Genomic DNA, 11,448 nt, shown 5'->3' with positions numbered 1-11,448 from the left:
TTAGAATGATAATAGCTAGGTATAGGCTTGCTAAAGAATCCATTGTGTTTTCTTTGCATAGTACATAGAGTTTCAAAGGTTCATGTGTGTATTACATGTACTTTTGGGCTTTGTAATAGCTAGGCGTGGGCTTGTTAAAGAATCAATTTACACTCCTAGTATGAGTTCAACACGAGTCTAAAATCAAGTTTTTTTTTTTTTTTTTTTTTTTTTTTTTTTTTTTTTTTTGTTTTGTTTTGTTTTGTTTTTGGATAGGCTAAAATTAAGTTCTTGAGAAAGAGAATAAGTGCATTAATATTATTGCAATGAACTGGTGATGGAGGTGAAACAAAACAGCTAAGTAAAGCTAAAAAAAAAATTGTTTCTAAAAAACAAAAGTAAAGCTAAAAATTAAAATTTAAAAAAAAAAATAGAATTTTATTTGCATATTGATTGTCCCAATCCAACAAATTTCTTGAATAACTAATCCCATAAATTTTATCTTGAAATTAATGTATTGATTTGGTCTTTTTTTTTAGGGGGAGGTCTTCTAACAAAAAGACACTCAATTTGCTTACTCCAAACAATCTATCTTCACAGGGTACACCAGTTTCATTCAAAAGAGATAGAAACTAGGTGGGAAGGCTCAACAAAGGATTCAAAAGAAACATGAACCTTCTACTATTTGATTCACTTTATTTAATCCAACAAAATCTCTCCAAATAAAATTCCTCTAACAAACATTGACATATGAACTTAGTGTATTACAGTATTATTTTTCTGCTAAGTATGGTGGGGGATTCAAATCTAAGTTCTCCCCATTGAAAAAAAAAATCAAATTATAAAATCAAATAATGTCATTGAGTTAGACTATTAACTTCTTTACTTTTCTTTTACCAAAGCTTCCAATATAATAAAACCTAATAATTAGTCATTGAAACCCCATTGCATTTCCCATAAACTCAGTTCTCTTCTCCATCCACAAAGAGATGTACCATAAATTGGACTCTCATTGTGGCATTCACACACTAGACTGAGCAAGAACACAATTTTAGGTTGTGGGCTATCAGATTTCAAGGGCATTTTTAATAAGAATAATATCTTTCACTCTAAATATATTCCAATGCATTGAGCTATCTATCCATGGTGTGTACGTAGGACTTCTCAGTGTGGCTATGTTTTGAAAGTGAAGGCATTTTGAGATGTGATTGATAAAAGAAAATTGTGTTTCTAATTTTCTATAACCCAAAAACATAAATAATAACAAGTTATTGGTTCTCAAATTTATCAAAACAAGACTACCGACCCAAATCCAACCAATTGTATATTAGGTGTCCTGGACAAGCTAAGTGCCATAAACATGTTCAATCATAACACGTTATCCTAATCTTAGTTGTCCCAAATATGAAAGCATAAATTGTTGTATTAGGCTTTTATGTTAAACCTATCAAAACAAGTCTGAAAGCTTTGACTCCCTCACCATTCCTTTTTGGACTCTATTCAGTTAATTACAAAATACTTTAATTATAGTTTCTTTGAACATCTCACAATCAAGATCAAAGTAGAGAAGTTAGGGGGGGGGGGGGTTGTGGGGAAAGAAAGGCAAAAGCCAAAAAGTCTTGTGTTTCTCTATGGTCCTATAGAAAGAGGTGTTGTGTTTACAATATTTTCACAACAAATTTTACGTTTTAACTTAAATTCATAACTGAAATTATTTTTTTATCCATCAATAATGATTAATAACAATCTGTCACTTAGAATTTATTACGAAAGAGTAGTAATAATATTGTGAAAATATTATTTTTCGTAAAAAATAAAAAGAATCAAGAGTTTGAGATTCAAATCTCTCCATCCCACCTATAACAAAAGCAAGTTTACCCGTTAATTTTGCCTTATTTTGGTTGACATGATTCCCTTTAATCGCTTTTGGGTTTTGGCATTGTAATTTTAGGTAAAGGAGGCAAATAAGGAAAAGTACCTAAAATTTGATATGACAAGCAATCATTACTCTCAAACAATGCACACATAAAATCTTAAACGATGTCATCACTGAAGACGATTGCTAAGCATATCCTATACCCTGATTCTCTTCCCAAAACCTTTCCATTTTATCCATAAATACAGCTATCCCTTGCACCAATATACACCATCTCATCTTTAAACTTCATTCCTAATTCCAAACCCCACAGAGACAAGAGGAAGAGAAAGAGACATGGAGTCCAAATATTCAATCTTGCTAAGCCTTTTGATGCTACAGTGTCTCTCACTCCTTTGTGTTTCACAGTCACAGGATTTCGATTTCTTCTACTTTGTCCAACAGGTGAGCCATTTTATTTTCTGTCATATCATTCTTTTTATGCATTGTCTTTACTAAATTAATATTGGGTAACTTAAAATTTTTCATTTCTTAATTTTCAAAATTTTTTTTTTATTTTTTTTATTTTTTTATAGTGGCCTGGATCATATTGTGACACAAAGAAAAGTTGTTGCTACCCAAACACTGGCAAGCCTACTGCAGATTTTGGCATTCATGGTCTTTGGCCTAATTACGAGGATGGTTCTTACCCTTCAAATTGTGATCCTAACAATTCCTTCAATCAGGCTAAGGTACTTGAATTTTTATTTTCTCATATATCATAGTCTTTTGGCATCAAAATCATAGCAAATTTTGTTCTTAATGTTTTTGTGAATTGTTTCTATTGGATTAGAAGAAACAAGGTTCTAAGATGACCAGTCACAAGTATAACACAGTGTAATTTAACTATGAAATTCCATCAATTTCTACAAGACTAGCTACTTTTATTTTTATGTATGGAGCATGCATGACAGGATCAAAATAATAATTTTTTTCTTTATCAGAGGCAGAATCAGAACTTGGAGGGGCCAAAATAAAGTTGAGAATAAAATTAAGTTAAGACTTAAGATTCAGAGGTCCATAGAAGAAATTTTTTTTTTTTTTTTTTTTTGGGGGGGGGGGATTTTTAAATTTTCCAAAGTTACACTAATGTTGTATTTAGGTGGAGGAATTGATAGGCAGTAGGCCAAAATGTAAATGTAATAATAGGTTATTTATGAATTTAATTAGCAATAGAAAATAAAAAGGTTATTAATTTATGGTTTTTTTTTGCCAAAAAAAAGAAAGAAAAGAAAAGAAAACCCATTACAAAGAAGCCAAACAAGGATTTCATGTGAAAAAATAGTTGCTTGTTTTATATACCTTTATCTTTTCATTAGCAAACAGAGTTTTAAAATATTGACTGCAGTCTCAGGCTCTCCGCAGTAAAAACCTAAAAACATTTGGAATGAGTTGGCTTTGGTTCTATTGGTTTTTTTAGTAAAAAACCAAGGAGGAACAGCATGCACCAATTAAGAACCTGATTAATAGCAACTTTATTAATTGGACAGGTTTTTGGAAATGACTAGGATTGTGATCCTCTAGAGTTCCTAAGGTACTCTACCATGTAGAGTTCTTTAATATTAACCTTTCATTTATAATAAAAGGTTTAGATTTTGTCATATCATTAATTCACTAACAAATCTACAAAAATAATGATTTTAAAAAATAACTACTCATAAATGATAGTTATTACCTTAAATGTGAATAATGGCTATGACATTGCAGCATTAAATGCAAAAGAAATTTGCTTAGTGGCTATCACATTTCATAGCTGACATTTTGTATCACATTTCATAGCTGACATTTTGAATAGTGGCTATCACATTTCATATCACATTGCATATATATATGCTGACTTTAAGATAATTAAATGTGAGTAGTTATTTTCTTTTGCATTAATTATCTTAGAGTCAGCTATGAAATTTTTTTGCAGCATTAATTATTAGTTATTACCTTAAAGTCAGCATTAATTATCCATATATATATATATATATATATAGGGTTTTTCTAACGAGTGCCCATTAATAATCTACTTTAGGAAATTTTTTATACCACTTTTATAGGAAATGAAAAAAGCCGTCAAAATATTGATTATTTTTTTTTCATTTCCCATAAAAATTTTCTTTATATGGATTATTAACCAGTGCCCTAAGTGCACTCGTTAACATTTCCCATATATATATATATATATATATATATATGTACTTCTTGGCCTATGTGCATAATAATCAATTTTCTAAATAAGCAAATTTCTTTTGCATTTAATGCTGCAATGTCATAGCCACTATTCACATTTAAGGTAATAACTATCATTTATGAGTAGTTATTTTTTAAAATCATTATTTTTGTAGATTTGTTAGTGGATTAATAATATGGCAAAATCTAGATCTTTTATTATAAATGAAAGGTTAAGATTAAAAGAACTCTACATGGTAGCGTACCCAAATGACTAAACTATTAGTTGTATACTACTACTAGACCAACTAAAATAATGCCAACTCTCAAGGAGAAAACTGTCCCTTTACTTTTTATAAATTTTCCCATTTTATATTTTTTTTTCCCTTTTTTAGGTGAATATATATATATATATATTTTTTTTTATTTTTTATTTTTTTTTCCTACCATTTTCATGGAACTATAAAAAACTGTTAAACTAGTGCTAGCATTTCTAAAAATATTTTGATACAATTTCTAAATATATTTTCTTAACTAATGTCAGCATTTCTAAAAATATTTTGATACCATTTCTAAAAAATATTTTTTAAACTAATGCCAACATTCGTTGACTTCCCTCTATTATCATTATAGAGTATTATTTGGTAAAAAAAAAAAAAAAAAACTTATTCAAATTCTATATTTATTACTTAGCTACTTTTTTTTTTTTTTTTTTTTTAATACAAGATAGAAATTCTACTCTAACTTAATCTAAGTGTATATGTATGTGAAACTTCTTCCTGGAGACTTGAACTCTAGCCCTTGTCCTCCTACACCCCATACGCACTTATACTTATGGAGTGACCATCGTGCCAAGGGTGCACGGTGGTATTACTCAGCTACTTGAACCAAAGTCCATATGGATAATTTCCTTGAATGATGGGTGTGCTTATTGTGACGCCTTGAATGAGTTACCATAACATGTGTTTTTGTTTGAAAACGCAAAATAAAAGCTTTCACATCATTTCGTGCTAAAGTGTAAAAACTGCATTGGGCTAAAATACAAAAGGGTAGAAACTGTATAGTTTTTTAATGAGTAATGCTAGAAACACAAATTATTTTACAACATTTTTATAAAGTATTGATGTGGCAAGTGATTACTGGTAAATAAAAAATTGTTGTTAGTGGTGGGCCTGATTGAAAACTAATAAAAAGTTGCTCACAAAACAGTTTGTAAAAATGTTATAAAATAGTTTGTGATGGTAGCATTACTCTTTTAGTATTTTTTTAATTATGACAATTAATAGTACCTTAAAATGATAATTCTTGGGTCGAGTGTTTTGTGCACTGGACCTAATAAATTGCTGCCATGAATCCTTACATGTCATGACTCACTTGTTTATATCATATCGAGTCCAGCACAGAGGATACACCAAACCCAAACCTTGTCCATCTTAAAAACATTTGAATTTTAGGCTTCAATTATTATTATTATTATTTACGCGAAGACTTCAAATTTTTTTTTTTGAGAGAAAGTTTCAACCTATAGCGTTCGCTCCCTATCATTAGACCAAGATACCAATCAGTTTTTGGTGTAGGTGGGGATTGAACCTTAGATCTCTTATACAACTATCATAGACTTTACCAGTTAAACTAACTGGAACCCACAGAAGGCTTCAATTAAATTAGTTAAATATTGTTATAATTTTTTCTAGATTGAACTATGATTCTCAATCTTCCTATTTATCATGGCTACAGGTATCAGACCTCATAAGCAATATGCAAAAAAATTGGCCATCACTAGCTTGCCCCAGTAGCAACAGTATACAATTTTGGACACATGAGTGGGAGAAACATGGGACATGCTCAGAGTCTGTACTTAGCCAACATGGATACTTTGATACAGCTCTCAGTTTGAAAGGGAAAACAAACCTCCTCAAAGCTCTTACAAGTGCAGGTAAATTCAATTTTCAATACTTTAGTGTTTTGTTGTTTAAGTAACACTTAGTTTACAAGATTTTAGGTTTTGATTGCCTATAATGTCCTTAATAATTCATGCTTTATGTGAAAATATACAGGAATAAATCCAGATGGGAACTCTTACAGCTTAGTAAACATAAAAAATGCTATAAAAGGTGCAATTGGCTATACTCCATGGATAGAGTGTAATGTGGATGAATCTGGAAACAGCCAACTTTACCAGATCTACCTCTGTGTGGATAATTCTGGGTCAGACCTAATCGAATGTCCTGTGTTTCCCAAGGGAAAATGTGGTTCAGAGATTGAGTTCCCTTCCTTTTAAAAAATGGTAGTGATAACCATTATGATGCTTTAATTTTCATTTCTACCCTCTTATTATCAATTCAAAGTTATCATTGTTTTGATGACCAATATTGTACGTTCAAGTACTATAAGAATGTTACTAAATTCAAAAGGGGATGGTGTTTATTCATAAATTTTCAAAAGAAATATATATATATTCTATAATTCTATAATTGAGGGGATTTGAACTCTCCATATATCTTATTTGGAAAAAATAGGAAGTTCAACTAGTTGAACTACAAGATTATTTACTTGGTTGGCTTTTGGAAATACCGCAATTTCTTATATTAGTGGACCAAAACGTTGACTAAATATGCTTTCAAAATTCCAACAAAACCAAACAATGTGACTTGAATAGTAAGATAGAGATTCATGGGTAAGGATTGGGTCCAATACATAGGAGCACTAGACCAGGTGAAATTTTGACAAGTGGCAAATATTTGACATGTGTCAGCATTTTAACAAGTTCAGTGCTCCCTATGCATTGGACCTAAGCTGGACTGAAAAAATTAATTTGAACTCATGATACCAGTTTTAAGGTGGAAGAGATTACTAACAACCAAGGCACCGTTTATTATTAACTAGAAATTAAAAAATACAATACAATTAGGCTTACATGAATTCATATTTTTAAAATTATAATTAGCTTTGGGGTTTAAGTGATTGTCCAACAATATTGGTCTCCTTTATGGTGTCTTGTGTCGGTAGTTCAAATCTTACCTTCCTCATTCCTTGCTATCTACCTATTAATAAGAAAAACAAAAAGCATTATAATTAACTTTAACTCTCCATGATGCGTATTTCTCATAACTTAATTTTCATCTCAATAAATTGTGAAAAATTTTGTGAAATTTTTTCTGTTTATGCATTACTCTTTGACTAAAAACAATGTTTATGGGAGGATTACTTATCAACGAATAAATAAATAAATAACAATGTTTATGTAAGGATTACTTATTCAAAAACAAAAACATTGTGAAATTTGTTATTTTATGTGTGACTCTTTGAATAAATCAATGTTTATTAAAGGATTACTTATCCAAAAGAAAAAGAAAAACAGCCTATAGTTTCTAACTTTCAATGATGTTGTGGTCCTTGTGGATCTAATTTTTTATTTTCCTCCTTTCCTTGTTCTTTTCTGTACTTTTGGGCCACGCCAACGACCCAAACTCATTAGTTTATAGAGTTAACCATTGAGATAAAATCCTAGGATATGAGCTAGATGGAAGGGATTTAGGATATTCTATATCCTATGGTCAAAAACAACGACTGTTTTAGTTTTTTTTAAAATGAAATATTCATATTTATTTATTATAAAGGTTAGTGATCAATGTCATTTTAATACTAGCTCTAAACAATAACTTATTTTATACCAAATTTTTTTAAAAGAGAGTTTCAATCTATGACGTCCACTCCTAATAGTAGCTTTTTGTCATTAAACGAAGACACTGGTCAATTTTTAGTGTAAACGGGGATTGAATCCTAGATTTCTTATACAACTATTAGAGATTTTACTAATTAAACTAACTGAAACCCACTTATTTTATACCACTTGGAAAACAAAAACAAGTTTACTGGTTAATTTTGCTTTATTTTAGTTGACATGATTCTCTTTAATGGCTTTTGGCACTGTAATTTTTGGGAAAGGAGGCAAATAAGGAAATAGTAGCCAAAATTTAATATGACAAGCATAAGGGTTAAGCCGACATATACCAATCATTACTATCGACTGTTACACACATAAACTCTGAATGATGGCATAAATGAATATGATTGCTAAAGCCAAGCATATACTATACCCTGATTCTCTACCCAAACCTTTCCATTTTCTCTATAAATACAGCTCTACCCAAAACCTTTCCATTTTCTTTTTAATCATCATTACCAATTCCAAACCCCTCAGAGACGAGGAAGAGAAAGAGACATGGAGTCCAAAAATTCAATCTTGCTAAGCCTTTTGATGCTACAATGTCTCTCACTCCTTTGTGTTTCACAATCACAGGATTTCGATTTCTTCTACTTTGTCCAACAGGTGAGCCAGTTTTTTTTTTTTTTTTTTCCTCTATCATATCATTCTTTTGTCCATTGTTTTTTCCTAAATTAATCTTGTATAACTTTTTTTTTTTTTTTTTTCATTTCTTAATCTTCAATTATTTCTATAGTGGCCTGGATCATACTGTGACACAAAGCAAAGTTGTTGCTACCCAAACACTGGGAAGCCTTCTGCAAATTTTGGCATTCATGGGCTTTGGCCTAATTACAAGGATGGTTCTTACCCTTCAAATTGTGATCCTAACAATTCCTTTAATCAGGCTAAGGTACTTGAAATCCTCTTTTCTTTTTCTTTTTTCTTTTTTTTCTTTTTTTTTTTCATTTATCGTTGTCTTTTGGCATCAAAATCATAGCAAATTTTGTTCTTAATGTTTTTGTGAATCATTTCTATTGTATTAGAAGAAACAAGGTTCTGAGATGACCAGTCACAAGTATAACACACTGTGATTTAGCTATGAAATTCCATCAATTTCTACGAGTCTAGCCACGTAATTAACAACAACTTTATTAATTGGACCTTTTTTTTGGAAATGACTAGACTATTAGGCATTAGCTGTATACTATTACTATAGAGATGTCCTATTTTCCTTCTTTTTTTTTTTTTTTAGTTGAATGCATATCTAAAACATTTTTGCTTATCTCCTTCCTTAATTCCTTAATTCATGGCAAGAGAAATGGCATCCTGTACTTATTATTATGGGTCCTGTCAATGGATGTCCAACCATTTTATGGAAGTTTTGATATTATTTTCATGAAAACTATAAAAAGCAGTTAAAAAATTAATTTTTTTTTTTCCTATTAAAAGTTTCTAAAAATATTTTCTAGACTAATACTGGTATCCGTTAACTTTTTCTTTATTATTTTACATCATTTTTACACAAAGGCTATGTTTGTTTTAAGTGTAAATTTAATTAGAAAAATATTTTACACCCTGATATATGTTTGGTTGCACATGTAAACTAAAGTTAAACTGAAAATAATAAAATTTGACTATAAAATAAGCCCTTTGACCCGTAAAATGGTTTACGCTTCTCATTTACTTTCAAATCATTTTCCAACTCACACACCCAGAGAGAGAGAGAGAGAGAGAGCTTGAACCTGGGACAATCTCATTGTCGCCACTGGCTTATAATCACCATCTGAAACTTGTCGTCACCGCCATCTAGATTGGAGCCTTGTCATCTCGTTCTCGTCACCGCTACCCTTAGCTCATCTTTTCCACCTCTCTTGATCTCATCGTCGCTGCCCTCTAAATTGACCCACCCATGACCGATCTCGTCGTCACCTCCGAAGATTGTCATCACTGCCTCTAGATCGACCCTCCTTGACCCGATCTCTATCTCTTTCTCGATCTACCTCTCTCTTTCCGTCAATCTCTCACGCTTTCTTCCTCCCTCTCTCAGTTTGGCCAAGTTTGAGAGTTTAATGAATGGTTTTATTTTGATTTTTGTTTCTTTAAAAGTTTATATATTGAAATTTTCTATTATAAAATTTGTTTGGAAACTGAAAAAATGTGAGAAACTAGTAGAAAATTTTCATTTTTAAAAAGTTACCAAACACCAGAAAATATTTTCTAGTACAATTTTCAAAACGTAACCAAATACTAGAAAATATTTTCTTTTATCAAAAATATTTTCACTTGAAAATATTTTACATTCGAAAAATAATTTACATATTGTCAAACACAGCAGTGTAAAACATTTTCTAAAGATATCACTTTTAAGTAGAAAGTGCATTGGGCTAAAAAAAAAAAAAAAAAAAAAAAAAAAGTAGAAACTGCATAGTTTTCAATCATGACAATTAAGTGTAGTGTCTTGAAAGGACGTCTCTAGAGTCGAGCGTTTTTTGCACTGGACCAGATATGTTGCTGCCACGAGTCCAGTTTATGTCACGACTCATCTGTCCATATCATATTAGGTTCAGTACTAAGGACAAAATGAACCCAAACCTTTCCCATCTTAAAAACATTTGGAGTTTTGGCTTCAATTATTATTATTTTATGGGATGGCTTCAATTAAATTAGTTAATACTGCTATCATTTATTTACATTTTTCTAGAATGAACTATGATTTTCAGTCAACCTGTTTATCATGGCTATAGATATCAGACCTCATAAGCAATATGCAAAAAAATTGGCCATCACTAGCTTGCCCCAGTAGCAACAGTATACAATTTTGGACACACGAGTGGGAGAAACATGGGACATGTTCAAAGTCTGTACTTAACCAACATGGATACTTTGATACAGCTCTCAGTTTGAAAGGGAAGACAAACCTCCTTAAAGCTCTTAAAAATGCAGGTAAATTCAATTTTCAATACTGTAGTGTTTTGTTTTCTAAGGAACACTTAGTTTACTGGATTTTAGGTTTTGATTGCCTATAATGTCCTCAATATAATAATTCATGCATTATGTGAAAATAAATACAGGAATAAATCCAGATGGGAGCTCTTACAGCTTACAGAACATCAAAAATGCAATAAAAGGTGCAATTGGATATACTCCATGGATAGAGTGCAATGTGGATGCATCTGGAAATAGCCAGCTTTACCAGATTTACCTCTGCGTGGATACTTCTGGGTCAAGCCTAATCGAATGCCCTGTGTTTCCTAAGGGAAAATGTGGTTCAGAGATTGAGTTCCCTTCCTTTTAAAAAATGGTGGTGATAACCATTTTATGATGTTTTAATATCATTTCTACCCTCTTATCATCAATTCAAAGTCATCATTGTTTTGATGACCAATACTGTACGTTCAACTAATATAAGAATGTTAATTAATTCAAAAGGGGGTGGTGTTTCTTCATAAATTTTCAACTGCAAGATTTTATTTTATTTTATTTTATTTTTATTATTATTTTTTTTTTATAACTCTATAATTGAGAAGGATTTGACCCTCACTATATCTTATTTGGAAACACCAGGAAGTTCAAGGCTCTTGGCTCAACAACAAAATATGAAATGTGAATATAAAGTATTACTTGGTTGCTTTTGGAAATACCTCATTTTCTTATTTGAGTGGATCAAAAAGTTGACTAAAGTATATGC

General features: G+C 30.9%; 2 protein-coding genes across 2 annotated transcripts; both read left to right on the top strand.

Annotated features, from left to right (window-relative positions):
- The first annotated feature begins 1,971 nt into the window (after positions 1-1,971).
- LOC115957604 (extracellular ribonuclease LE-like) lies at positions 1,972-6,462 on the top strand. The gene is made up of 4 exons (XM_031075894.1): positions 1,972-2,299; positions 2,431-2,586; positions 5,789-5,987; positions 6,109-6,462. Exons 1-4 carry the CDS (start codon positions 2,192-2,194, stop codon positions 6,330-6,332), a joined length of 687 nt encoding a protein of 228 aa, XP_030931754.1. The 5' UTR covers positions 1,972-2,191; the 3' UTR covers positions 6,333-6,462.
- Positions 6,463-8,206: 1,744 nt separating this feature from the next.
- LOC115957605 (extracellular ribonuclease LE-like) lies at positions 8,207-11,152 on the top strand. The gene is made up of 4 exons (XM_031075895.1): positions 8,207-8,384; positions 8,515-8,670; positions 10,505-10,703; positions 10,832-11,152. Exons 1-4 carry the CDS (start codon positions 8,277-8,279, stop codon positions 11,053-11,055), a joined length of 687 nt encoding a protein of 228 aa, XP_030931755.1. The 5' UTR covers positions 8,207-8,276; the 3' UTR covers positions 11,056-11,152.
- The last annotated feature ends 296 nt before the right edge of the window (positions 11,153-11,448 follow it).

This window comes from Quercus lobata, chromosome 8 (assembly GCF_001633185.2).
Source record: "Quercus lobata isolate SW786 chromosome 8, ValleyOak3.0 Primary Assembly, whole genome shotgun sequence".
NCBI lineage: Eukaryota > Viridiplantae > Streptophyta > Magnoliopsida > Fagales > Fagaceae > Quercus > Quercus lobata.
This window is presented reverse-complemented; position numbering and strand designations above follow the sequence as displayed.